The following is a 24510-nucleotide window of genomic DNA, read 5'->3' on the forward strand; positions in this document are numbered from 1 at the left end:
AAAACTTACTTAAAAACCACTATAAATAATTCAAATAGACTCTTAACCTTAAACACTATAGTGAGTTCACTCACCTTATAGATAAAACTATGCTATGGTTAAGGCCAATCCATCCACTTGGATAAGTGCATTTATTAGTTGGGTAAGAGATATTTTCTACGTTATTCGAAACAAGAACATCATTTGAAAAAAAAAAAATATTTTGAATAAAAAAAATAAAAAAAATCAAGGAATTCGTCCAAAAACTTTTCACTGACGAAAACGTCTATATGTACTTAAAAAAAAAAAAGACTTTTTAGGATATTTATGGGATATTGAAATGTAGAGGGGCAAATATGTTATATAGAAGCTTTGGAAGGATATTTATGTAAAACAATTTTTTTGGCTACCTTAATGAGTTTAAACGACTTTTTTTTTTTTTTTCTATTTTCATAAAGCAGACCTTTTCAAAGATGATATCATCTTGATGTTATGTAACAGTAACACATTTAAAAAACTAACTTCGTCATCGTCTCCGTGGCTCAACTGCCTCCCTAACGTAATGACCGTAGGGTACTGCCCATCGTCGATCAAACGGTCTCCATATTTTGCTCACTATAATTCCCCTTGGTGGAAATTCCACGGCGGAAAGGAAGACAGCAGATCCCTGAGGGAAACCCTCTCCTCCCATGGCGGCGACCGTCTCCTCCACCGGGGGCGTTCGATCCCTCTGGCTGCTCCTATGGCTAGGGTTAGCGCAAGGGTTCGGGCTGGCCGACTCAGTTGCAGCCGCCCTCAAAGTTCCCTTCCGCGTCAAGGACGTGCTCCCCATCCTTCCCCACCAGATTTCCTGGCCGGTCATGAACAACCTCCACAGCGCTGTCGATCTCCTACCGTCCTTTGTCGGATCCGTTGTCCCCGGTGCCGGAACCGTCGGTTGGAAGGGCGCCTGCTTCTTCGAGAATGAAGCACGGCTTGACTTCACCGAGCATGTCAGTGGAGGCGGCAACGAGAGCAGCCTCAATGGCGGGATCCTACATCTTAAGGCAAATTCCTGTTACTTCATTCTTTTGCTAGCAATTGAATCAGATTCTTGGTTAATAAGAACATCCGATCATCAAGTCTCGTTACAGTCAGGTACATGTACGGACATTGTGAAGTTGTTGCTGTATCATCTTGCATTACTCTTACAGGTGGCCGTTGGCAAATAAATTCCCAATAAATTTATATATCTTCCATCTAATGATTAATATGTCTTTAAAGAAAAGGTTTGTTTGGATCTTATTTGCAGCTTCTATGATAGCTAAGTACTACTCTTATGGAGTGACAACGGTTTGATTCCACCCATATATGTCACAAACTCATTTACAAAGTATGAGATGTTTTCCAAAGCTGTCCCAACTTGAACCCAGTAAGACTGATCCCAACACAAGTCTTCCCAACTACCTATTGAACTGACTAGTATGAACGAGTTGGATTGTGTGTTTCCTATTACAAAGTTCACAATGTGCATCATCGAACATTAGTTCCATAAGAGTAGCAACAAAACTAGTTTGTATTTAATCACTAAGTTATCAAGACAACTAAAGTTTCTAGATAAACACACTAAATGGACATAAATTAACATATGTGCTAATATTGTTGATTGTTCATAAGATAAAATATAATATCCTATAAATAATATATATGACCTCCAATTGGATTTATGATGTGAGCCTGATGATGAAATCCTAATACTGATTTTTTTTTTAATTGCAAGACCTAAATTCATTTGAGAACCTAGGTTTGATGGATTTTTTACATGGCTGAAATAAATCGAGTCGCCTTTTGAGCCTAAAATCCGTTGTCATTCCTAAGTTCCCTGGTTCAGATGAATGACTGATCAAGCATATGGATCATGAATTTGTATTGCTTTTTCTCATAGCAACTGCCTTTATGTCATGAAGTAGTTATATGACAACTCAAGGCTGCTTTTCTATATTATTACCATAGTTTGGAGGAATCAGGAGGTCAGGAAAAAATAGAATCAGCCAACAAGCTTCAAAGATTCACAAAAGTCTCATCTATATGGTTTGTTATATTAAAGCTTTTGGATTGCTTATGACCTTTTATTCTCCAAAATTACACCTTACAAATTTTCTTTTTCTTTCAAGTTTGTAAAAGGAGACAGCAAAATTTCCACCTTTTGTTATCCTTTTTATGTTATCCACTTCTATTCCATTCTTGCCTTTTTCTAATGATTAAACCCCAGTTCAACTTAGCGCTGGGTCAATTCTGCCTAAAACCACCCAGGCTGACCACTTGTGGAGGTGAAATGCTTTTGGTAGAGACCTGATATGCTTTAGCTCTGATATAGCTCACAGTCCTTGGTTTGAGTTGAGAGGAGCAGGCCTGATCCAGTATGGAGAAGGTTTTTCTGGTTCAAGGACTTCTAACTTGGTGTAGGAGAGAATGGAACACAAGAGTCCATCTCCAGAAGGAAATGATGAGCACAGTTCTACCTGCTTGAAATGCAGTATTATCTGATAGGAATTTCATTCATGGAATGCCTCTGAAGTTGGATCTTAGTTGATTGGATATTTGTAAATCTTAGATGGGCAAGTAGACTTCAGTTATTTTATGGCAGAGTTAAATAATAAATGTTAGAGGTTTCTGGTTGTGTGGTTTTAATTTTTAATTTTTTTACTTGTAATTTGAGAAAATTGGCTCTGTGGTTATCAAATATTTGAAAAGATATCTTGAGCTTCAAAATGGAAAGATAACAGAGCATGGACTCTATGTGTTATATATCCCTTTCTTTTAAGCTCTAATATCTAAACATTAGATAAGACCCACAGAAATGATGGTTTATGAAGTATAAAAAGTTATAGTTAATGCTCAAAATTTAGCTTTCTTTGAGTTGATTCTTGAATGTCCAAAAAAGCTTTGACTATTTTCCATGTGAGATTGTTTCTCTTTAGATCAATTTCTTTGCATGTAAAGACTGCAGAGAGTGGCATTGATGTTCACAAAAAAGAACTATCATCTTTGGATTTAAGTGTATATCAATGAATAGTATCATCTTTGGATGTACAATTTTCAATTTTGGAACCTTGTATTTTTAGTTAATTTTAATGCAGATTGCGTAACATTCTTAAGAACGGTCTGGCAATTCTGAACCAATGATGATTGTGAAGCTGGAATCTTGTCCTTGAATTTGAATGGCCCCATGAAAACAGTGGTTTGTGATTTATGTACTTCTCTTAGGTAATACACTTAGTTGTTATTGCCTAATCTTTTTCACTATAGATTTTCCTATAGGGATGGATATCCATAGTAAATCCCTTAAAACTTTAGTTTCAAAAAACTAATTTGTTATTTAATTTCATTTGTCTATGGATTAATTAAGCATTTAGAGTGGCTATAAGTTTTCTAGAGATACCAATACAATTTTTAAATTAAATGAGTTTATGCTGTGAACGCGGAACTCTTTGAATACCATACATTAACGTTATTGGTTTTGCTACAGTACCTTCTTTGAGAGTGTCCCTTATAGATGTTAATTTTCGTGCCTCTTCTTTTGCAGACGGATGCAGCACATAGCTGGACATGTATGGATCTCTATGTATTTGCAACACCATACAGGATAATGTGGGATTACTACTTCTCTGCTCGAGAACACACACTAGTGATAACGTCATGGGAAGAGCCAGCAGAAATGGAATATGTATATTTTGATTTATTGTTTGTTTTGTTTCCTTCTTTCTGAGAAAATTTATAACTGTATCTTAACAATTTCCAGGTAAAACAACATGGTATTTCTGTATTTCTTATGCCGTCAGGGATGCTTGGAACTTTGCTCTCTCTGATTGATGTTTTACCTCTTTTTTCGAACACTGGCTGGGGTCAGAATGCAAATATAGCATTTTTAGAGAAGCATATGGATGCCACTTTTCAGAGGCGTTCTCAACCTCATCAGGCTACAATTAGAGTGGAAGATGTTCATTCTGGTGACTTCCTAGCAGTATCAAAGATACGTGGTCGTTGGGGTGGTTTTGAGACATTAGAAAAATGGGTGACCGGTGCATTCGCTGGGCATACAGCAGTTTGCTTAAAGGATGCCATGGGTAATCTTTGGGTTGGAGAATCTGGACATGAAAATGACAAGGTACTTAAAAGAACACACTTTAATTCTTTATTCTTTGGATAAATATGTTTCTAACATTTTGATTATAGAGTAAAAGAGATACTTAATGTGTTCAAGTTTAGTCATATCCTACTTTAAACTTTTCCCTGACATTGTTATGTAGCATACAGTTGTCTTAACTCTGGCAGTTTCCAAAACGATCAGTCAATCATTAATATGCATAGGTCTCCAGTTAAGTTTATGGTATCATGACAGGGAGAGGAGATCATTGTGGTAATTCCATGGGATGAGTGGTGGGACTTGGCATTGAAGGATAATTCTAGCCCTCATATAGCTCTGCTGCCTTTACATCAAGATTTGCATGCAATATTCAATGAAACAGCAGCATGGGATTATGCTCGGAGCATGTCTGGAAAGCCCTATGGGTATCACAATATGATATTTAGCTGGATTGATACTGTTGCTGAAAATTATCCGCCTCCTCTTGATGCTAATTTGGTATGATCTTATGTGATGATTCATACAAAATATTTGATTCTTTTACTTTCTTTCTTTAGTTGTTTTATGTTTCATATTACTGCACTCTAATATTAATTTTTCACAAATGGATCATGAAGGCTTGGTAACAACACATGTTTTTACTCTTATAAGGGTTAGCAGTTATTTGTTACCTTTTTGCATGTCTCCATTCTTATGGAATTGTTGACACAGGACCATGTAGCATTATGCACACAAAAAGCTGTACTTGTCACCTTGTTGCATGCCCTCCATTACCATGGAGTTGTTGTTACGGACCATGAAATAGTATTATGCATTGTAACAAAATGATGGAGAAGAAAAAAGGATATAAGGAGCATATCTGACACCATTGCCCATTTCACAGTAGTTTTTCAATTCTTTTGGGTAGGGGAATGGCAAATCTGCCACCATGACTTGAGAGTATCTAGTTTACCAAGTGATTTCAATGACATTTTTATCTACGACATTTGAAACTTTAATAATAAACTTCTCTTTTAATGGAACAAAAGAGAAGAGGAGAAAAAGAGAAAAAAAAAAGAAAATACAGAAAATTTTTAATAATAAATTTAAATCATGTTGATTCAACTTTAGCTCTGATGATTTTGTTCATGTTATTGGTTGATTTTGAAAAGATATGCTCAACCTGAAAAATAATTTAGTTCATGGTTTTCAGAGTTCCTTTAAAACATGGATGAATATGTCTGTCGGGTATTATACCAACAATATTGATCCCAATTGGTGCCCTACTAGTATTGTACATGTATTGTGTTAATATAGATTAGTATTGATCGATATTGTCAACCTGAAAAATAATTTAGTTCGTGGTTTTCAAAGTTCCTTTAAAACATAGATGAATATGTTTGTCGGGTACCATCCCAACAATATTGATCCCAATTGGTGCCCTACTAGTATTGTACATGTATCGTGTTAATGTATATTAGTATTTATCGATATTGTCAGACTAGCAAAGAGAGAAAGAGAGGAAGAGGAAAAGGTTGAGGAGGTAAATGAGGTAAAGGAGGTAATAGTGGAGGAGGTGGAGGAGCTACCATACCGCAGAAGAGAGGCAGCATAACATGGACGTTCAGCGGATAAGTAGTGGCAATATGTAACACCCTACTCCTAGTTCCATCCATACCTTACAAGCATGACTACTATTTTTATATCCTTATTACTACTATTGATATGAATGCAGCGGAAGGTTTGCAATCTTAGAATTAAAATATTTTAATGTACTAAACAAAACGACAGAGTTTCTCCTATACATAATGATTTTGACAGTTGTATAAAATTTTAACATTTAACCAAAAAGGAAAATCCAAACATAACATGTCCAAAATTTATATACAGACAATGTCCATAAGTCCTAATTGAGAGGGACATTCATGTAAAACCTACCTAAGCCAACCCCTATTAAAGAGGTGAAGTGGTCGGCTAGGGTTAGGAGGTTGTTTCTTAGAGAAGAATTAGGAGTTGTAAAGGACTAGGAGTCTTGAGTAGAAGTCCTATTAGGAGTTGGTTAGAAGTAGGAGTCTTGAGTAGGAGTCCTATTAGGAGTTAAGGTTTAGAAACCCTATAAATAGCCATGTATTCCTCCTCTTTTGATAAGCAATAGATGAATCTTTTCTGCAGCCTTTGAGCAGCAACTTGGAGGGAGGAACCCCTATAGAGTTCCAAGGAGGCCGATCCCCTAAAGAGATCAACCCCAAGTTTAGAATCTGCAAGGGTTCTAACAGATATGCTCTCTTACCTCCCATTACAGATGTCGATTAGGGAAAGCAGACTCTCCCCTTCTTGCAATAGAGCCACCCTCCGCGATTGAGGCTAGTGTCCCCTCGGGACAACTTCGAAGAGACGCGAGTCGGGAAGACCCGATTTGCACTAGAATATTTGCTACGACGGAGGCATAAGACAAAATGCGTCCAAGACGCATGAGTTGGAAAGACCTGACCCACGTAAAAAGAAATCCGCAAATGAGTTAAGAAAAATCCACGTAAAGAGAATCAGGTCAAATGGTGCTTGAGGCGCATGAGTCAATTAAAATCCAACTTGCGCCAAGCGAAATCCATTACAGCGGAGGCACAAGGCGAAATGTGCTCGAGATGCATGAGTCAAGAAGACCCGACCCGTGTAAAGAGAAACCCGCTACGGTGGAGGATCGGGCCAAACGATGCTTGAGGTGTATAAGTTGAGAAAAATTTGACCCGCGCCAAGCAAAATCCGCCACGACAAAGATGCAAGGCCTAATATACCCGAGACACCTAATTCGTAAAAACCCGACCTACAGGATGAGATCCCAAATGCTCTCGTGTTGAAAAAAACCAAACGATACACTTTGAACCCAAGAGCCCCGAAGTACGCCTTTGGAGGCGACAAATGATAGGGAATATACAATCAACTAGCCATCGCTCGCTATGCCAATGCCACATAAGGCCCGTGGGAGGAAAAAGGCCCAAATAACTCGACACATGCTTGCTTGCGTGGATAGGAATCTAAGAGATAGCTCGGGTCAGTTGTCGAACTATTTCCCCTGCAGAATATTCATAAGAATATTCTCAGGAATCCAGGGGTTAGCTCGGGTTGGTTATCGAACTGCCTCCCCTATGGAATATTCACAAGAATATTCCTAGGAGTGCATGGGGTAGCTCGGAACGATTAGGAACTGTCGACCCTGTGGAATATTCGTAAGAATATTCTCGGGAGTCCAGGGGTAGCTCAGGATCGTTACGAATTGCCTCCCCCGCAGAATATTCATAGGAATATTCTCGACAGTTTAGGGAGCAACTCGGGTTAGTTATAAATCACATCCCATATAAAATCTTTATGAGATATTCTATCTTCTCATGGTCAGGTATAAAAATACACCCTCAACTTTGGATATGGGGATTAAGAGCTAAAGAAGTGGACCTCGGTACTAACTTAAGCGTCGGAGGGAGCGACTCAGGAAGATTCTCTCAACTTCGGTCTTTTTGCAGGTAACGATTCAGGAGAAGGTGCTCTCCACTTCAGACAACTCCACCTATATGGATCAGGGTCACATTATGCTGACAAAAACGTCAATGACTTTTTCTCCTAACAATAGTCAAACTTATTCAAGCCTTGAGATTCACTTAAGGTCGATTAAAATTTAACCGTCACTTCTAGTCACTATATTCATACTTATTATCATAACTTAACCTTGTATTCAAGTCCGCTAATGCACTTTGGCTTATTGTGCTGAAGGATCATGCAAATTTGCTACAAAATATGCTTAAAGTAGACATTAATGCTTATGCATGCTTAACCAACTTTCGTAGAACATTGTGAATTATATTGGAAAGCATGTACTTCAATTTTAAAACCTAAAAATATAAGTATATCATTTATCATATTTATGAAGCATAGATATTATAAATCATATCACTGAGTGAGGGTAACATATATATATATATATATATATATATATATATATATATATATATATATATATATATATATATATATATATATATATATATATATATATATATATATATATATATATATATATATATATTATTTTTGTTTCCGTTGTCATGCTAGTTGTAATTCTATGTACATGAGACTCAAGCACTATAGTAATGGTTGAAATCTGATTGTTATCGATGGACAACTTAGATTTGACCCTTTCTAACAGTCAGATCTATTTGAAAGGGTTTTTAAATATTTTCCTCCCCTCTTTCACTCCCTTTCACTTTCTCATACTCTTATACTCTCAATCTCTTTCTCAGTCACTTCACAAATTACAATTTGTGAATTGGATTAAACTTAGGAAGTTAATTAGGGAGGATTAATACCTAATTTAGAGGAAGAACTCTCTAATCAATGGTCTGAAGACAACTTCTCAATTGCATTCAGCAACTCGTTCAGTTCGGAGACATGGCGACGACATGGACAGTAGTGCCTCGACCGACGATAGCAGCCATGCCAGGGAGTCGATGGTCTCGTTTACACTGTTTGAGGGTGGTGCATAGACCACTCTAATATAATAGATATTAACGATATTTAATTGACCCAATATGAATCAAATTTCGATTAAATACATTGAAAAATATACTAATCACAACATTAATATAATTAATTAATTCCTAATTAGTCCTCTTTAACAACTATAAATATGTCAAACATCCTGATAGGTATTAAAGACATTGAATTGACTCAATATTGATCAAATTTTGATTAAATCATTATTAAAACCACTAATTATTATATTAAAAAAACTTAATTAAATCCTAATTAAACCTACTATACCATCATAAACATATAAATCATCATAATATGTATGTAATGCAAAGATTTGACCCATTAAGTGTCTAATTTTGAAAAAATCAGTATTAAACACTACTCATTAAGGTTTTTAATTTCGAATAATACCGGTCCGTCGGCAGACTGGTACACGTACCATCCTCCACCGGGCGGTAGCATCGATTGTGGCTGTTTCCGTTCCTAAATTGGTCGGTGACGGAGAAGAAAGAAGAGGAAGAAGAAAAAGGAAAACCTGGAGATTCGGCGCAGCGATGAAGCCTCGGCAATGTCACCGGATGAAGCGATTTCTTCTTCCCAGGAGAAGAAACCGAGTGAAGTGATGCCTTTTTTTTTCGTGCGGGGAAACCAAGCGACATCGCCTCAGCGACGTCGCCTTTCCCTTTCTGTTTTTTTTTTGCGTGGGGAAACCGAGCGATGTCGCTACCTTTCCCTTTCTTTTTTTTTTTTGCTCGGGGATCGCGACATCGCCTTTCCCGATTTTTTTTTTTCGTGCGGAGAAGGAAGGAACCTCCTCACGTAGGTAGAGCCATTGTTTTTTTTGTACTTTATATATATATACACACTGAGTGGTATATTGAAATGTACCGCTCGGTATACTTATATCATACCATACCATACTGAACAGAGCCCGAAACTCCGGTACGGTACAAAATTACAAACCTTGCTAATCATAACATTAAAAGCCTTAATTATTCCCTAATTAATACTATTCTACCATCATAAAGACCTCAAATAACTTATTAGACATTTTGTATATAGAATAGGCTTAATCATCTTATAAATCATCAAAATCAAGAAAAAAAAACCTACTTTTGATTGGAGAGTTCTTTCTCTAACTTAGGTGGTAATCCTTTCTAATTAGCCTCCCAAGCTTGATCTAATTCACAAATCGTAACTTTGTGGAGTTCAAAAGAGTGCAAATAAGAGAGTGAAAAAAATATGTGAGTGAGAAAGTGATTGAGAGAGTGGATAAGTTAGAGAGAGTGAAAGAGGAGAGACTAAGAGGGTAGAAAAGATTTTAAAACTCTTAGATTTGGTTCAAACAGTTAAATAGATCGTTTGAATTCAACAAATCCTTGCCATTGAACAATATCGATCAAAATCTGATTGTTATTGACCAGTACAGGTCAGTAACGGTTGGATTTCAATCGTTCCGGCCGATACATACCCCATATCAGGCGATATCCCTTGTTATGGACCGTTCGGTATAGGGTAGTTTGTGTGTTGGTCCCCTATCGGATCGATATGTACTGCCTGGTACAGGTTGACACAGTGAACTATGGTTTTTTTTAATGTTTAGTCATGCTTTTTGGTCTTTCAAATGCATCTAGCACTTTTATGAGGGTTACACAAGTACTCCATCTTTTCATTGGCCATTTTCTTATCATCTATTTTGATGACATTCTCATCTATAGTAAAGCCAAGGATGAACATCTTCACCTTCATTGAGTTCTAAAGACCCTTGGTAAGGAAACACTCTATATCAACTTGAAGAAATGTTCATTTCTACAATCACATGTCATTTTTCTAGACTTTATAAATTGTATGAAGAAGGGTGAATTTAAATGGACCAAAGCTGCCTCCTTTGATAAGATTAAAAAAAAAAAAAATGACACAAGCACCTATTATGCAACTTTCAGATTTTTCTGAAATCTCTGAGTTTGCTTGTCATGCCTTTGGGTAGGAATAGATGGAGTGTTTAATCAAGAAGGTCGTTCTATTACATTTTTTAGAAAAAAATTAAATGGGGCCTGACAAAAATATTCTACCTATAATAAGGAGTTTTATGTGGATGTCCAAGCTTGGCGACATTACTTGTTTTCAAATGAATTCATCATATATTCAGACCACCAAGCCCTACGATACATTCAATCACAAAAAAAAAAAGGATTCGTGACACATTAAGTGGGTTGAGTTCCTTTAAGAATATACATTTGTCTCAGCACCAACTAGGGGTTAAAAACAAATCAGTTGATGCACCGAGTCAAATGGCACTTGTTTGGCACTCTATGACCACTGAAGTGATAGGATTTGAACACATATGAGATGACTATATGTCTTCTCCTTATTTTAAAAAGATCTCTTCAACATTATTAGAAGGGTCAAGATTAGACAACATACATTTTATCATCTGTGATAGATTCTTATTTAAGGGTGTTCTTTTGTGTATTCCCAATGGTTCAGTTCATTATTTGGGAAATGCATGTTGGAGGGGTTACAGGTCATTTTGGTTAATATAAAACCATTATCATGGTTGATGACAGGCTTTCCTATCCTAGCTTCAAGAGAGATGTGGCTCACATCATATCTCAGTGTTGTACTTGCCAATCGACTAAAGGAAGAAGACATAACATAGGATTATATACACCTTTGCTTGTATCTCATTCCCCTTAGGAAGACCTTAATATGAATTTTGTCCATGGTTACCATGAATCCTAAGGGGCTATGATTCCATTTTTGTTGTGGTGGATCCATTTAGCACGATGGCAAACTTTATGCCATGTAAGATAACTATTGATGCCTCACATGGAAAATTTTGAACACAAATTTACAGTTCACTTCAACATATCAACCTCCAACTAACAGGCAAGCTGAGGTAGTTAATAGGAGTCTAGGTAACCTTCTATAATATCTAGTTGTTGATCATCTGTTCATTTGGGACCGAGTACTCTTTTTTGCTGAGTTTGCATATAACAGTATATATAATAGGTCTACTAGCCTTAGCCCTTTTGAAGTCATCTTTGGACATCAACCTTGAAAATCTATTGATCTTATTCTTATTCCTTCAAAAGCTAGACCTAATGAACCTGCTGAGTCCTCCAAGACTAATACTGAAATTCAAGAAAGGAGAAGTCTACTATAGATGTTTATTGCAGGTCACAAGAATTCAAGAAGGGAGATCTGGTAACTATGAGAGTTCAACCCGAGAGGTTTTTGTGAGGAATACCAAAAGAGCCTTATGTCAAAAAACTTTGATGCTTATAAAATCTTACAAAAATTAGCTTAAATGTCTATGAACTTGACGTTCCACCATATCTTGGCATTATCTGAGTTATCAATATTGAGGATTTGACACCTTATAATGAACCACCAAACGCTACACCTCGCCTCCAAAATACCCAACCTTTTGTGTTGTCAACTCCACAACCTATAATGCCTTCCCCACCTATACCCCAGCTATTAGAGGAGAAAAGAGGAAATAGAAGATATCTTGGAAAAACAGCATGTCTCGATTCGTAATAGAGGATATCGGAGATTACTTATCAAATGGAAAGGACAATCGGGTTTAGACTCCACATGGATCACAAACGAAGAACTCCAACAACTCAAACCCTAAACTTTACGATCAGTAATACCTCATCACTTCATCAGAGATGTGGATACTTTCAAGCTAGGGAGAATTGATGGAGGAAATCAAGTCACATTTCACAAACGTGGAAAGAAAAAAGGCTGGTCCAATTGACTTTGGATTGATGGTTAACTCAAGCTTAGGTTCAATTGACAGATTTGGGTTTCCACATGGCATCATCATATGCAATCATGATCTTATTTAATAAGATTACCAATAAAGAAGAAGGAAGGAAATAAATAAAAAAGAAGATTGCAAGAATCATCATCTTACAAAAATGGAAAAGCATCATGCACAAAACAAGAAGATTATTTTACAGAATCATCATCTTGTAGGTAAAACATCATGTACAAAGAAGAAATATTATTTTATAGAATCATCATTTCTCAAGAAAGGAAAACTATCGTGCACAAAGAAGGAAAATTATTTTACAACACAATTCTGGAAGCTGATATTCTCAAAAGATGATAGGATTCAATGGATTGAATCATTTTGATGCAATTTAATTTTCTTCCTTGTTATATACCTCCATTTTTTTGTATCTGTAGCCTATATAAAGAGGCCTAGAATTGTAATATGATCATCATTCTTTAAATGAATAATAATAATATTGTTTGTAAATTGTGTGAGTGGTGTGAAGCCATTGTTCTCCCCCAATGTGAGTAGGAGGATTTGGAGTGAATGCAAGACTATCCGTGTGTTCCTTTCCTCTCTAATCCTCTCCGAAGCCAACTCGTCATGAAGACCTGTGGATCGACCTCTAACTCCCCTATGTCCTTTTAACTCCCTCGTTGGTTAGAAGGATGTCTTAAAGCCCACCTCCTTAACCATCTTAGTATGTGTTGAATTCCAGCACTTGTCCTTTATTGCTTCGATTAATATTTTTAGAATTTTTTTTTTGTTTCCTCTCTCTGTGTTTTAGTCCTTTTTTAATTTATTACCCACCCCCACCCAATTCTCTCATATATTAAGCCTTCCCCTAGGGTTGTCCGACATCAACTAGTCCACCAAAAGGGGAGTTGCTATTGTGTCATGTCAGAGTATTTTGAAAATTATGAAAAGGTGGGGGCACCCCTTGGGAAATATGAAAACAGGCACTTCCTCTAAGGAAAAACTCAAATAGAGGGTTGTTCCCTGGAATTCACCCTGAAAAATTATCTTTTATATTTCAATTTCATTTTTTGTGACAAGATTTTTATTGTTTTTAATTTTTATGTGATTTTCATATGCTCTAATTTCACTAATTCAATCTAATGATCTTATCAATCCCATAATATTGTCCCTAGCCAAGAGCAATCTTGGTATCAATCTTGCACAATATGTTTGGAATAATTACAAGGGATAGTAAAGATTCTAAAGAATATCTGACATCCATATTTATTAGATATATAAGAGTATAGAAGTTGAACTATTGAAATATATGATTGTTGCAGATTGTCTCTACACATATCTTAAATATACATTTTTAGTTTTCTTTTTTTAATGTGGACCTATATCTTCATACCCATATCTAAAATTTGGATCTCTTTGTCTTATTTCAGTATCTTGAATTAGATGTTAGATGCTACGATTCGTGTTGCACTTGTGGCTTTTCATCTGAATCCAGGCAACATGGGCCCTATATGTCAAATTTCTACTAAGACTCTGGGAGTTGCTCTGATTTGTTTTGGAAAGTTAAGAAAAAAGGGGTATAGTGGTCTAAGATAAACTGGATGGGGTTTTAGAAGTATGGAGATGTAAATTGAATGGTTTTAGGATCAAGGATTAGGAAGCTTCTAGTTATAATACACGTAAACCATTGTTGGGAATTGGATAAAGAATTGTTGGTTAATCATTCTACCTTTCTTCCTAAATATTGAAACATCTTTATTTCTTTTTCTTGCTTCTTGTTTCTTTAGGTTCGCCAATACATATAAAAATTGTGCCTTTAATGGTTCATGTTCCAGGTAATGTCTGTAATGTCTATGTGGACTAGGTTGCAACCTAGTTATGCTGCTAATATGTGGAATGAAGCCCTCAACAAGCGACTCGGGACTGAGGTACATGTAGGGCAGTGAAATTTCTTCTTGTTATATGCTTTTAAGACAGTTTCCACATGAATGTGTATTATGAATTACGTAAGTATATCGGAATAAATTAAAAGTTAAAAAGTTACAGAAGGTAGATGGCCTATCCAATTTATGCATGACGTTTAAGATTAAGATCTCAGTATTATTTTAGTTGTCTCTTTGGAATTGTATGTGTACCACATGTCCTAACTGTCAAAGAGATCCTTCCTCATTTTCTTTTAGCAAATAGATCATTATGCAATTTGATCAATTTTAGCAGTTCTATACCAAATTGTCAGTATCCATGGGCTATCATATGCCTGTTTTTGTTTCTCTTGCTGCAAAAGAAGCCTAATCTTTTTTCTTGAGAATATGGTTATGAACCATTGAAATATCACTGGTAATTTGGTCTCCTGTGATGGCCACAAATTTTTTGAGTAATTCTCTGTCATTTAAAGTGAAATTCGATTTTGACTAGAAGATTTAACATTTTGTGGGAGGTTTAAATTGGAAAAGAACCTTCTATTATTGTATAATGAATGAAACTGAAGTATAATTATGAAGTTGGTGAACCTTATAGAGTCGACTTGTGAGTCGGGTCTATTCCACCCCTTTTATATTAACAACATCCAACCCAACTTGCCAGGCATGATCTGTGCTGTAAGATCACATGATCCTATGGTCCATATTGTGAGTTTAGCAACCTATTCATCATCCTTTTTAATGTGTTCTTGATGATGGGGGTGGGAGGGCGGTAGTTAAGGGTAGTAAAGGGAGAAGAGGGAAGAGGGAGGAGGGAGGGGAGCAGGAAGAGGAAGGGAACAGTGATTTCAATAGGCGCTCGGGCGCTCGCCTAGGCGCTCGGGCGAGGCGAGGCGAGGCCCGAGCGCCTCGCTTCATGTCCAAGCGCCTCGCTTCAACGAGGCGCCGCCTAGGCGCTCGCCCGAGCCCAGGCATCGGGCGCTTCAGGCGAGCGCCCGGGTTAAACCAGGCGATCGAACCAACTAAATCACCGATAGGTTCCCTCTCACGATTTCCCCGACTTCCCCAACCTTAACACTCGCGATTTTGCCGTCGAGATTTCTTCTCCGTTGTCGTTGCTCTCTGCTGCGGCTGCCACTATCGCTACTCGCCACTGCCACAATCGTCGCTCATCGTTGTTGTCGCTGCTCGCCGCTCGTAGCTCCCGCTCCCACTCCCACACCCACTACCGCTCGTAGCTCCCGCTCCCACTATCGTTGCCTTAGCAGCCTCGGCCTTCTCACACTCTTCTCACTATACTATTAACAGTATATTAACATTAACTATATACTAATAATAGTATTTTTATTTATTAAATTAATAATATATTATTTTAATTTTAATACTATTAATTTTTTTTTATTTAAAATTATTGTTAGGTTTCAGAATAAATGGCAAGTGTACAGAGCAACTCAATAGATTTGATGTAAAATTTTATTATTTTAATTTTTGAGATTTTTTATTAATATGACATTGTGATTTTGTCTTCAATTTTTTTAATTTAATAGCATATTTTTTTATTTAAATAATTATATTATATATTTTTATATTTTAGCATCTCGTTTCGCTCGGGCGAGCGCCTGGGCGAGTGCCTAGCGCCTCGGGTGTTTTTGGACCTTGGTGCCTTTCGGCGCCTAGCGCTTTTTAAATCACTGGAAGGGAATGGTATAAACGACGATGTTTGATGGCTAAGAAGAAAGGTTGAGATAGAAGAGAGAGGGAAGATAGTGGTGGAAAAAGGTGCTGGCCATAGGAAGAGGAGAGAGAAGGGGGAGGGAAGAGAAGATTGAAGAGGGAGAGCAATACTAAAGGGCAGTGAAGAGAGGAGAGGAGGGGTGGGGGGAGAGAAGCGGGAAGAGGGAGGGGAGGATATGATAGTTGTAGAGGAGAGGAGTAAAGAAGGGAAGAATAGAGAGGGGAAAAAGGATGGCGACAACAGGTGCTGGCTATAAGGACAGAGGATTGAAGAGGGAGGGAATAGAGTGTAAAGCTCTTGTTTGTGTCTTTTTTTTCTAAATACAACTTATCAAATATTCTACACATTTGTTACAATAATTAGCTATATAGCTCTATTTGCACCTCAAACCATCTTCCTACCATTGTTTCCTCTATGATGGTAGCTTGGAATAATATACCTTAATAATATGTAGTGGTAAGTTTAGCAAGCACAAATGCCTAGTAAGGATTAATAAGAATTAAAAAAATCAAAATTTCAATGTATCAAGTAAGAAGTTTATAACAAGAACATTGACAACAATAATTAAAATGAGATAACAACTTGAATAAATTCAAACAAAATCATACATTTATGATAGGATCAACATGTGAAAAAACACTCAATAGTGGGTCTGACTTCTTATAGGCCTTGTCCAATTACTTGATGAAACAACCATCTTAATATGTGAGAGATCATTCCATATTGCACTCCCAATCATTGGAACGAAGTGGTTCTTCCATGTTATCTAACCGGTCAACAAACACATTTGGGTCAAACATGTCATCAATGCCCGGTACATCTACTTTGACTCTTTTAGCCATTTCTTGTTGATTATTAGTAAACCGAACTTATTCGCCCATTACTTGAGTTTGTAGATTTCTAGTAGATTTTAGGAATTCATCGTTAAGGTTAAAAGCTTGGTCATCAAGAATTGTTGGAGCATAATTGTGAATAGGTGCCTTATAGGTAGACCTAGGATTCGTTTAAAGTGAAGCTTGGGGAGTAGGCAAAATTCCTTAAAATGAACATGTGGATTGTGAAGAATGGACATGTTGCGTAATCGACTCATCAGCCTCATTCATGGGTTGTTTTTTAAGGTGTTGGAGAGCTCTTAGGAATTGAGTCATTTGGTCACATAATTGGTTCAACATTGTATCATGATTTGCTAGCTTGGTTCTAAGGGTGTCTACCTCGCTTTGTTGGTTTAGTGATTTATTAGGAATTGAGGTTGTTAATTGTTGCAATGCACAATGTAGAAATGCAATGTTTCAAATGGTTCCCTTTTTTTTTCTCAATTATTATTATTATTTTTTTGATAACTTTCAAGGGTTTAAAATTTAGTGGTATTGTAGTTGTCACTAAAGGGGAGAGAGAGGGTGATAAATAAAAAAAGAAAAAAACGAGGGAGAAACGAGGGAGAAGTTTTCAAAAAAATTACCAGGCACCAAGAGTTAAGTGGTCCACCAATTTCGTAGGGACAATTGCCCCAAAGTCTAACTCGACACGCAAGGTATTGACGTTGGAGGTACAATGATCCTTGAGTGTTGATCGAAGCTTTTGCTGCTAGTTGGAACCCAATGGAGTACAGGTAGGTTTCTTGATGGCTCTTACACCAAACTGATGTAGAACATAATAGAGAGAAGAGAGAAGTGGAGAGAAAGCAAGAGAAGAGTGTAAGAGAATAGAAGAGAGAAGATGCAAGCATTTTTTTCATTCAAATCTGAAGTATTTGATCCATTGACAAGCCTCGATATTGATAGGGGTTTAGGAGTTTTGATACAATCAATGTAGGCAATAACTTCTAAGAATAATCTCCTAGGAAATATGTATGCCTTTTAGAATTCTAGAATGTGGCTTTCAGAATACCTAAATAGTAAAGGAGTGTACTTAATACAAAAGTGCACTTGATACAAAAGGAATCCCTAGGTTAGCACCTAGAAAGACCAAAAGACTTCAATTTATAACACAACTTTTAGATATTCTAGGTCAACTAATTGATAACTTTTTATTGATTTCTTTGCCTAGAATAAACTTTTCTGAAATTCTTTATAAATCTAGATGGTTCTCCATTAGAAAGAAAAGAGCAGCGGAGGGAAAAAGAAGGGAGAGAAGAGTAGACAGATTTGACAAAAAGAGGAGACATAGCCAATGGTGAAAAATAGATGGCAAAAAGTTGGCATAATTGCTAGGACAGAACGTATTTGATCTGCATCAAGTTGGTATTCGGTATGAGAGAGAAGGGTAGAAAAGGGTAATTTGGGTTTGGTTTCGACACTGGAGGGGAAAGGGAGGCAAGCCCCTCATTGCCTTCATGGCACGTTGCTTTCCTTTGTTTTGCCTTCTAGATTGGGGGGGTTGGGTAGCCCAAGTCAGTCCAGGCAGGTGCTTGAGATGCCCAGCACTTACGTGTTACCTAGGCTCCTCTTGCACAAACCATTGAGGTGCTTGGACTTGTCTTGTATCGCTTGAGTGACTAGGTGACCACTGAAGAGTCTCTTGATGGTACTAACCAGAATATCAATTAGTCAACCATTGAACTACTACAAATGAATCCCTAATTCACCATTGGACCTCCTAAATCATCTAGGAATACTTCATAATTAGATGGTGAGCAAGGTTTATAAACAGAATAAGTGAAAATAACTTCTGGGATGATGATACTATAATTGGAAACCTATTGGACACAAGCTGCAGCACTGTTAGGTAAATGGATGTTGCTTAGTTTAATATGAATGTGGCTTATGTAATGCTTAGGTTATGTTCACTGTGATATTTTTGTTGCACAAATTGGTTTTGTATTTCTTGAAAATTCAAATGATCAGTTAAAACATAACTCTGTTGAGATTGAAATGACAAGTTTAGCATAGTTGGTAAGCTTTTGTATTGGGAATGACCATATAGCCTGAATAGATGTTATAAGAATATGATGGAGACCTTTTATATGATCTTATTAACTTTGTGACCATGTAGCAGTTAGTCACTTAAATTGCTTCACTACATGCCATCATGTTGATCACCTTTTAGATTCACATGGTACCACTCTGGCATAGGCATCTGCCTATGCAGGTAATGGGCTGATGATGTGCCCAAGATATGAGCTTAGCATGCCACTTACCAGTAACATGGGACAGTACATCCATTAGTGAAAACTCATGGTTGGTCACACTAGTCCAATTTAAGGCTGAGTTTTCTTCCCTCAGTTGCTTATGTGGTTTTGCAATTGCATGTGATCAGGATTTGGACTTGCATGAGATTATTGTTGAGACTCAGAGGCAGGGAATGACCTTTGACCAGTTGCTAACCATGCCTGAACAAGATGAATGGATCTATAGTGATGGAAAATCTACAACTTGTGTTGCTTTTGTCCTGGAACTATATAAAGAGGCTGGAATACTTGGCCCACTCGCCAACTCCATTCAAGTTACTGAATTCACCGTAAGTGCAATGATCATCATGGCCAAATAAATTGGTTCTTTTGCTTTTCTCACTCAAATGCTGTATGTTTACACCATATTTTGCAATTTGGTCCACCACAACCAAACACTTTTGACTTTGCATGATAATAAATAGATTTGTATGTCCTTGTTCTTTTTTCTTGACCATGCTGTAGCTTATATAACTTTGGATTCTGTTTCCACAGATTCGTGATGCATACATGCTGAACATCTTTGAGAATAACCAGACACGATTACCAAGCTGGTGCAATGCACTGGAAGAAAAGCTTCCCTTTTGCCAGATACTTGGGTACTATAGGATGGAGTTGCCTCAATACAACACCATTGAGCCTTATGCACATATGAATGAGAATTGTCCCTCCTTGCCACCAGCTTACACCAGACCTGAAAGGTGTTGATAACAAGCGCTGTTGGGTAAAAGCTCTTGTTTCACAATTTCTAACTGTATTCCAATTATGTTCAATTGGTGCACGCCCATAAGATGTTTCCTCATAATATTATTAATGTATAATCATTGATCGCACTGTGAAGCTTGCTGGTTGAACAGTTCATTTTAGCATTTTGTATATATAACTAACTGCCGTAGGTCCTCTACAATATTAGTTTTGTTTTGGTAATCTATCCAACTGGTATAATATCGGTTTTTTTCTTTTCTTTTTTATTTGTTGAAATGGGCTTTGATGATTATAAGATATTTTGTAATTTATACTGATTCGTGTTATTAAATAAAATAACAGAAATAAAAAATAGAATTGTATTGTTACTGAACTAGTTGTTATTGTATTTTATCTTTATGTAAGAGATGTGAAACCATGGTTGATATGTCTTCAAAGATATTCTAAGCCTAAGAGGATAGGTGCAGAGGTGGAACTCAAGTACATAGTAAAATCTGATGGTGAAGTTGTTCACTAAGCAACATCCATAACATTTTTCTCATGTAAAACATAGGATATGTGAAGCAGCCGTAGGCATGTTAAACTTGTTAATCCTTGTGGTCTAACCATCTATTCCATTTTATAAGGGTAATTATATATTATCTCTTATAATTAACTATGATTAGCATTCTGATTCTTAAATTTTAAAAACTAGTATTAGGATGTTGAAATATTTAATTCTAATTCTCCTCACAGGTGTTGTCACCTATAAAAGAGTATAAAAGAGCATGAATGAAGTGGATGAAAAAATAATTTTATTATTTATTAATTTCATATAAATTTCTCATTGGCAATGTTGAGGCTTTCACATATACAAAGCTAGATTTTATATTTCTCTCGTATTTTGTTGTCTGTCTCTTAGTGCGTGTTTTGTTTTGTAGAGAGAATTTGGGACATGGCAATGGGATTCCTCAGCCGTTACAGTGTGCAATCTCCGATCCCAACGCTATTTTGAAGCGATCGCTTAGGAAAAGTGAGAGGTTGCAACAGTAGCACCAATAGTACTAGGGTAGATGCAATTACGTGCTCTTTCTTTGATTCGTAGAGGATGCTTCTTGCCTCCTTCACTTTCTTCCACCTTCCTCCTCCTGTTGACCTGTCTTCAGGCTCCTCCTTTGTCCAATTTATAGGTGTCCAAGTTTGGGGTCCGACAATAGGCCATCCATCGCGATGCAGGACAAATTGCAAGAGTTGGAGCGATAGTTACTCTTGGATGAGGAGGACGCGGTTAGTGCATCAAGCTTGGCTGTGACCATCGTCTAGTGAAAGTGATGTGATGCAACAGCTCTCGTCATCACCGTTGCCTCCGTCGGTAGCTACAGTGGCAACGGTTGGCTTGGGTCTCGACAATAGGTCATCCTATGTGATGCAAGACAGTCTGAAGGAGCTGGAGCAGTAGCTACTCTTCGACAAGGACGGAGGCAATGGTGACAGAGTGACGTGGTCAATGAGTCAAGTAGCTATCGGCGGAGGCAATGGTGACGATGACGACGAGAGCTAGTAGCTACCAACGGAGGCAATGGTTAGCTAGTGGCAACGATAGCTACAGTGACAATGGCATTGGTAGCTAGTAGCTCACATCGTCACCATTGCCTCCGTCGGTAGTTGTATTGGCAGTGGCTAGCTTGGGGTTCGACAACAGACCATCCTCTACGATGTAGGACCGGTTGCAGGAGCTAGAACGGCAGCTACTCTTGGACAAGAACGACGAAGAGGGACATGGTCAATGAGTCAAGCTTGATTGTGACCATTGCTGAGTGGAGCGACACGATGCAGTAGCTCACGACAACGCCATTGCCTTCATCGACAACTATAGTGGCAATGATTGGCATGGGGTCTGACAATAGGTCGTCCTCCGCAATGCAGGACCGATTATAGGAGCTAGAGTGGCAACTACTCTTGGACGAGGATGACGAGGAGGACACGGTCAATGCGTCAAGCTCGGCCATGACCACCGCCAAGTGGAGTTGTCACGCCTCCTGAATCGATAATATTAAAATTCAATAATAATCCATTCCAGGATCCAAACACACATTTGAGGACATTGAGAAAAACATTCAAGTCATTCACATCCATAATTCATAAAACCTATGTAGTTAAAAATCATATACCACATCACTCTATGAATTATAAAATCTGAAACTAACTCACCAAGACAATAACTATCTCATAAATCCACAAGTGTGGTATTATATACAATCACAAAAATCAATATTTACCACATGTTCATATCATTACACAAATTAAACTTAACGCTCCAAAATCTTAAACATGAGAGGTTCTTTAAACTTTTACAAAACTCATAAGTTCATATTTACCATCAACTTTCCATTAGACATGAAGTGTACTTATACAACAAAAATATATCATCCACAAAAGGTTTGCCCAAAGTCTTCTAGCTTTCCACAGCCTTAGCCCAATTTAAACATTCTAGCGAGCGACAAGCTATCCTGAAAAAATTATATAGTAATGGAGTGAGCATATAGAGCTTAACAAGTGACTAACATGGATCACGAAAGAGAATAGTTTTCAAAACAAATAAGGTAAAAATATAAGGTAGGGACATAAGAGTTCATAGATAGCCACTCAACGAATACAGAATTACAATGTCATTTCATTCGAAGCATGTTTTGTTCATAACAATGGAGTAAAGACTAATTGGAGCAAATAATTGACGTAAGGAGCATTTCGGGGTATATCAATGGGGTATGAAATGTTTCGGAATATATCAATGGCAAAAGAAACATGTCGAATCATGTCAATGGCAGATAAAATATTTCGGAGCATATCAATGGTGTATGAAATGTTTCGGAATATATCAATGACATATGAAACATTTCGGAGTATATCAATGGTGTATGAAATGTTTCCGAACATATCAATGGCAAAAGAAACATTTCGGATCATGTCAATGGCGGATGAAATATTTCGAAGCATATCAATGGCTTATCAAATGTTTCGGAATATATCAATGACATATGAAACATTTCGAATCATATCAATGGCGGATGAAACATTTCGGAACATATCAATGGTGTATGAAATGTTTCGGAATATATCAATGGCATATGAAGCATTTTGGATTATATCAATGGCATAGGAAGTATTTCGGAGCATATCAATGGTGTATGAAATGTTTCGGAGCATATCAATGGCATATGAAACATTTCAGAGCATATCAAGGATGTATGAAATGTTTTAGAATATATCAATAACAAATGAAACATTTAGAAACACATCAATAGCGGATGAAATGCTTTGGAACATATCAATGGCATATGAAGCATTTCGGAGTATATCAATGGCATATGAAGCATTTCGGAGTATATTAATGGCATATGAAATTTTACAGAGCATATCAATGACATATGAAGCATTTTAGAGCATATCAAGGATGTATGAAATGTTTCAGACCATATCAATAACAAATGAAATATTTCAGAATATATCAATGACATATAAAACGTTTCAGAGCATATCAATGACATATGAAATATTTCAACGCATATTAATGGAATATAAAGCATTTCGGAGTATATCAAGAGCCTATGAAATGTTTCATAGCATATCAATAACAAATAAAATATTTCAGAACATATCAATAATGTATTAAATGTTTCGGAGCAGAACAATAACAAATGAAACATTTCGGAACATATCAATGACGAATGAAATGCATCGAAACATATCAACGACATATAAAGAATTTCGGACTATATCAATGACATAGGAAGTATTTCAGAGCATATCAATGGCGTATGAAATATTACGGATCATATCTATGGCATATGAAGCATTTCGAAACATATCAAAGAACAAATATGAAACAAAAGCTCAAACGTAGCATTTGACGTTGCACACATTTCATTCTTATCCAAAGCACATATAGAAGCACATAACCAAAGCTTTGGATATCATATCAAATAGATAGAAGGTGAAGTCGGATCCCAAACATAATCTCCTATATCTTGGAGCGGCATCCATCCATATCTGGATGAAGCTAAAGGGGGCCGACAGAGCATCGTGGGCTCTAAGCATATACCATTTATTATTTATAGAAAAGGTCAGATAATCCCTTTATCATTTCTGGCAAAGTTCTGTATAATCCTTTTACTATTTCTAGCAAAGGTCCAAACAATCCCACAAACACCAGAGTACAAAAGGGCATTATTAATAATGATTCAGGTATGCAAATACATATAACACATGAGTATATAGAAATTTGAAGCAATAATGTAAAGCTAAACTGAAGTAAGGATTTTAGTTGAAATCAATTTCCAAAGAGACAAAACAAGGATAGGCGAAATCGATCAAAGCTCGATTCTGATAGAATTTAAGAGGCATATTGCATGATTTATTTGGATAACTAATTATGCTCCAATTTGTACAAAATAAGAGTCATTCGAAAGATGTATCAATCTAATTTTTGATAAATAAAGCTTTGTGTGAATTAGAGTTTCGAACAAGGAGTTATAAACAATTTTGTAACCAAAGGTCAGAACATTATCTCTGTTTTGCAAAATTCATAGAGTTGATAAGAACGGATGAATCAATAAGCATTTATGCTCCAAATCTTTC

The 24510-nt window shown here is 36.9% G+C and overlaps 1 protein-coding gene across 3 annotated transcripts; it reads left to right on the forward strand.

Moving 5' to 3' along the window:
* Positions 1–537: 537 nt before the first annotated feature.
* LOC135595139 (uncharacterized) lies at positions 538–20021 on the forward strand. 3 transcript variants are annotated; one of them, XM_065085658.1, is made up of 7 exons: positions 539–1025; positions 3545–3685; positions 3761–4126; positions 4361–4603; positions 14204–14296; positions 19278–19478; positions 19684–20021. In XM_065085658.1, the coding sequence occupies exons 1-7, from the start codon at positions 669–671 to the stop codon at positions 19894–19896; spliced, it is 1614 nt and encodes a 537-aa protein (XP_064941730.1). In that variant the 5' UTR covers positions 539–668; the 3' UTR covers positions 19897–20021. The 3 variants fall into 3 exon arrangements, with proteins under 3 accessions (XP_064941732.1, XP_064941731.1, XP_064941730.1); XM_065085660.1 differs by lacking the exon at positions 19278–19478 and having other exon boundaries at positions 538–1025; XM_065085659.1 differs by lacking the exon at positions 14204–14296 and having other exon boundaries at positions 538–1025.
* Positions 20022–24510: the final 4489 nt, after the last annotated feature.

The sequence above is a fragment of the Musa acuminata genome, chromosome BXJ1-10 (genome assembly GCF_036884655.1).
Source record: "Musa acuminata AAA Group cultivar baxijiao chromosome BXJ1-10, Cavendish_Baxijiao_AAA, whole genome shotgun sequence".
NCBI lineage: Eukaryota > Viridiplantae > Streptophyta > Magnoliopsida > Zingiberales > Musaceae > Musa > Musa acuminata.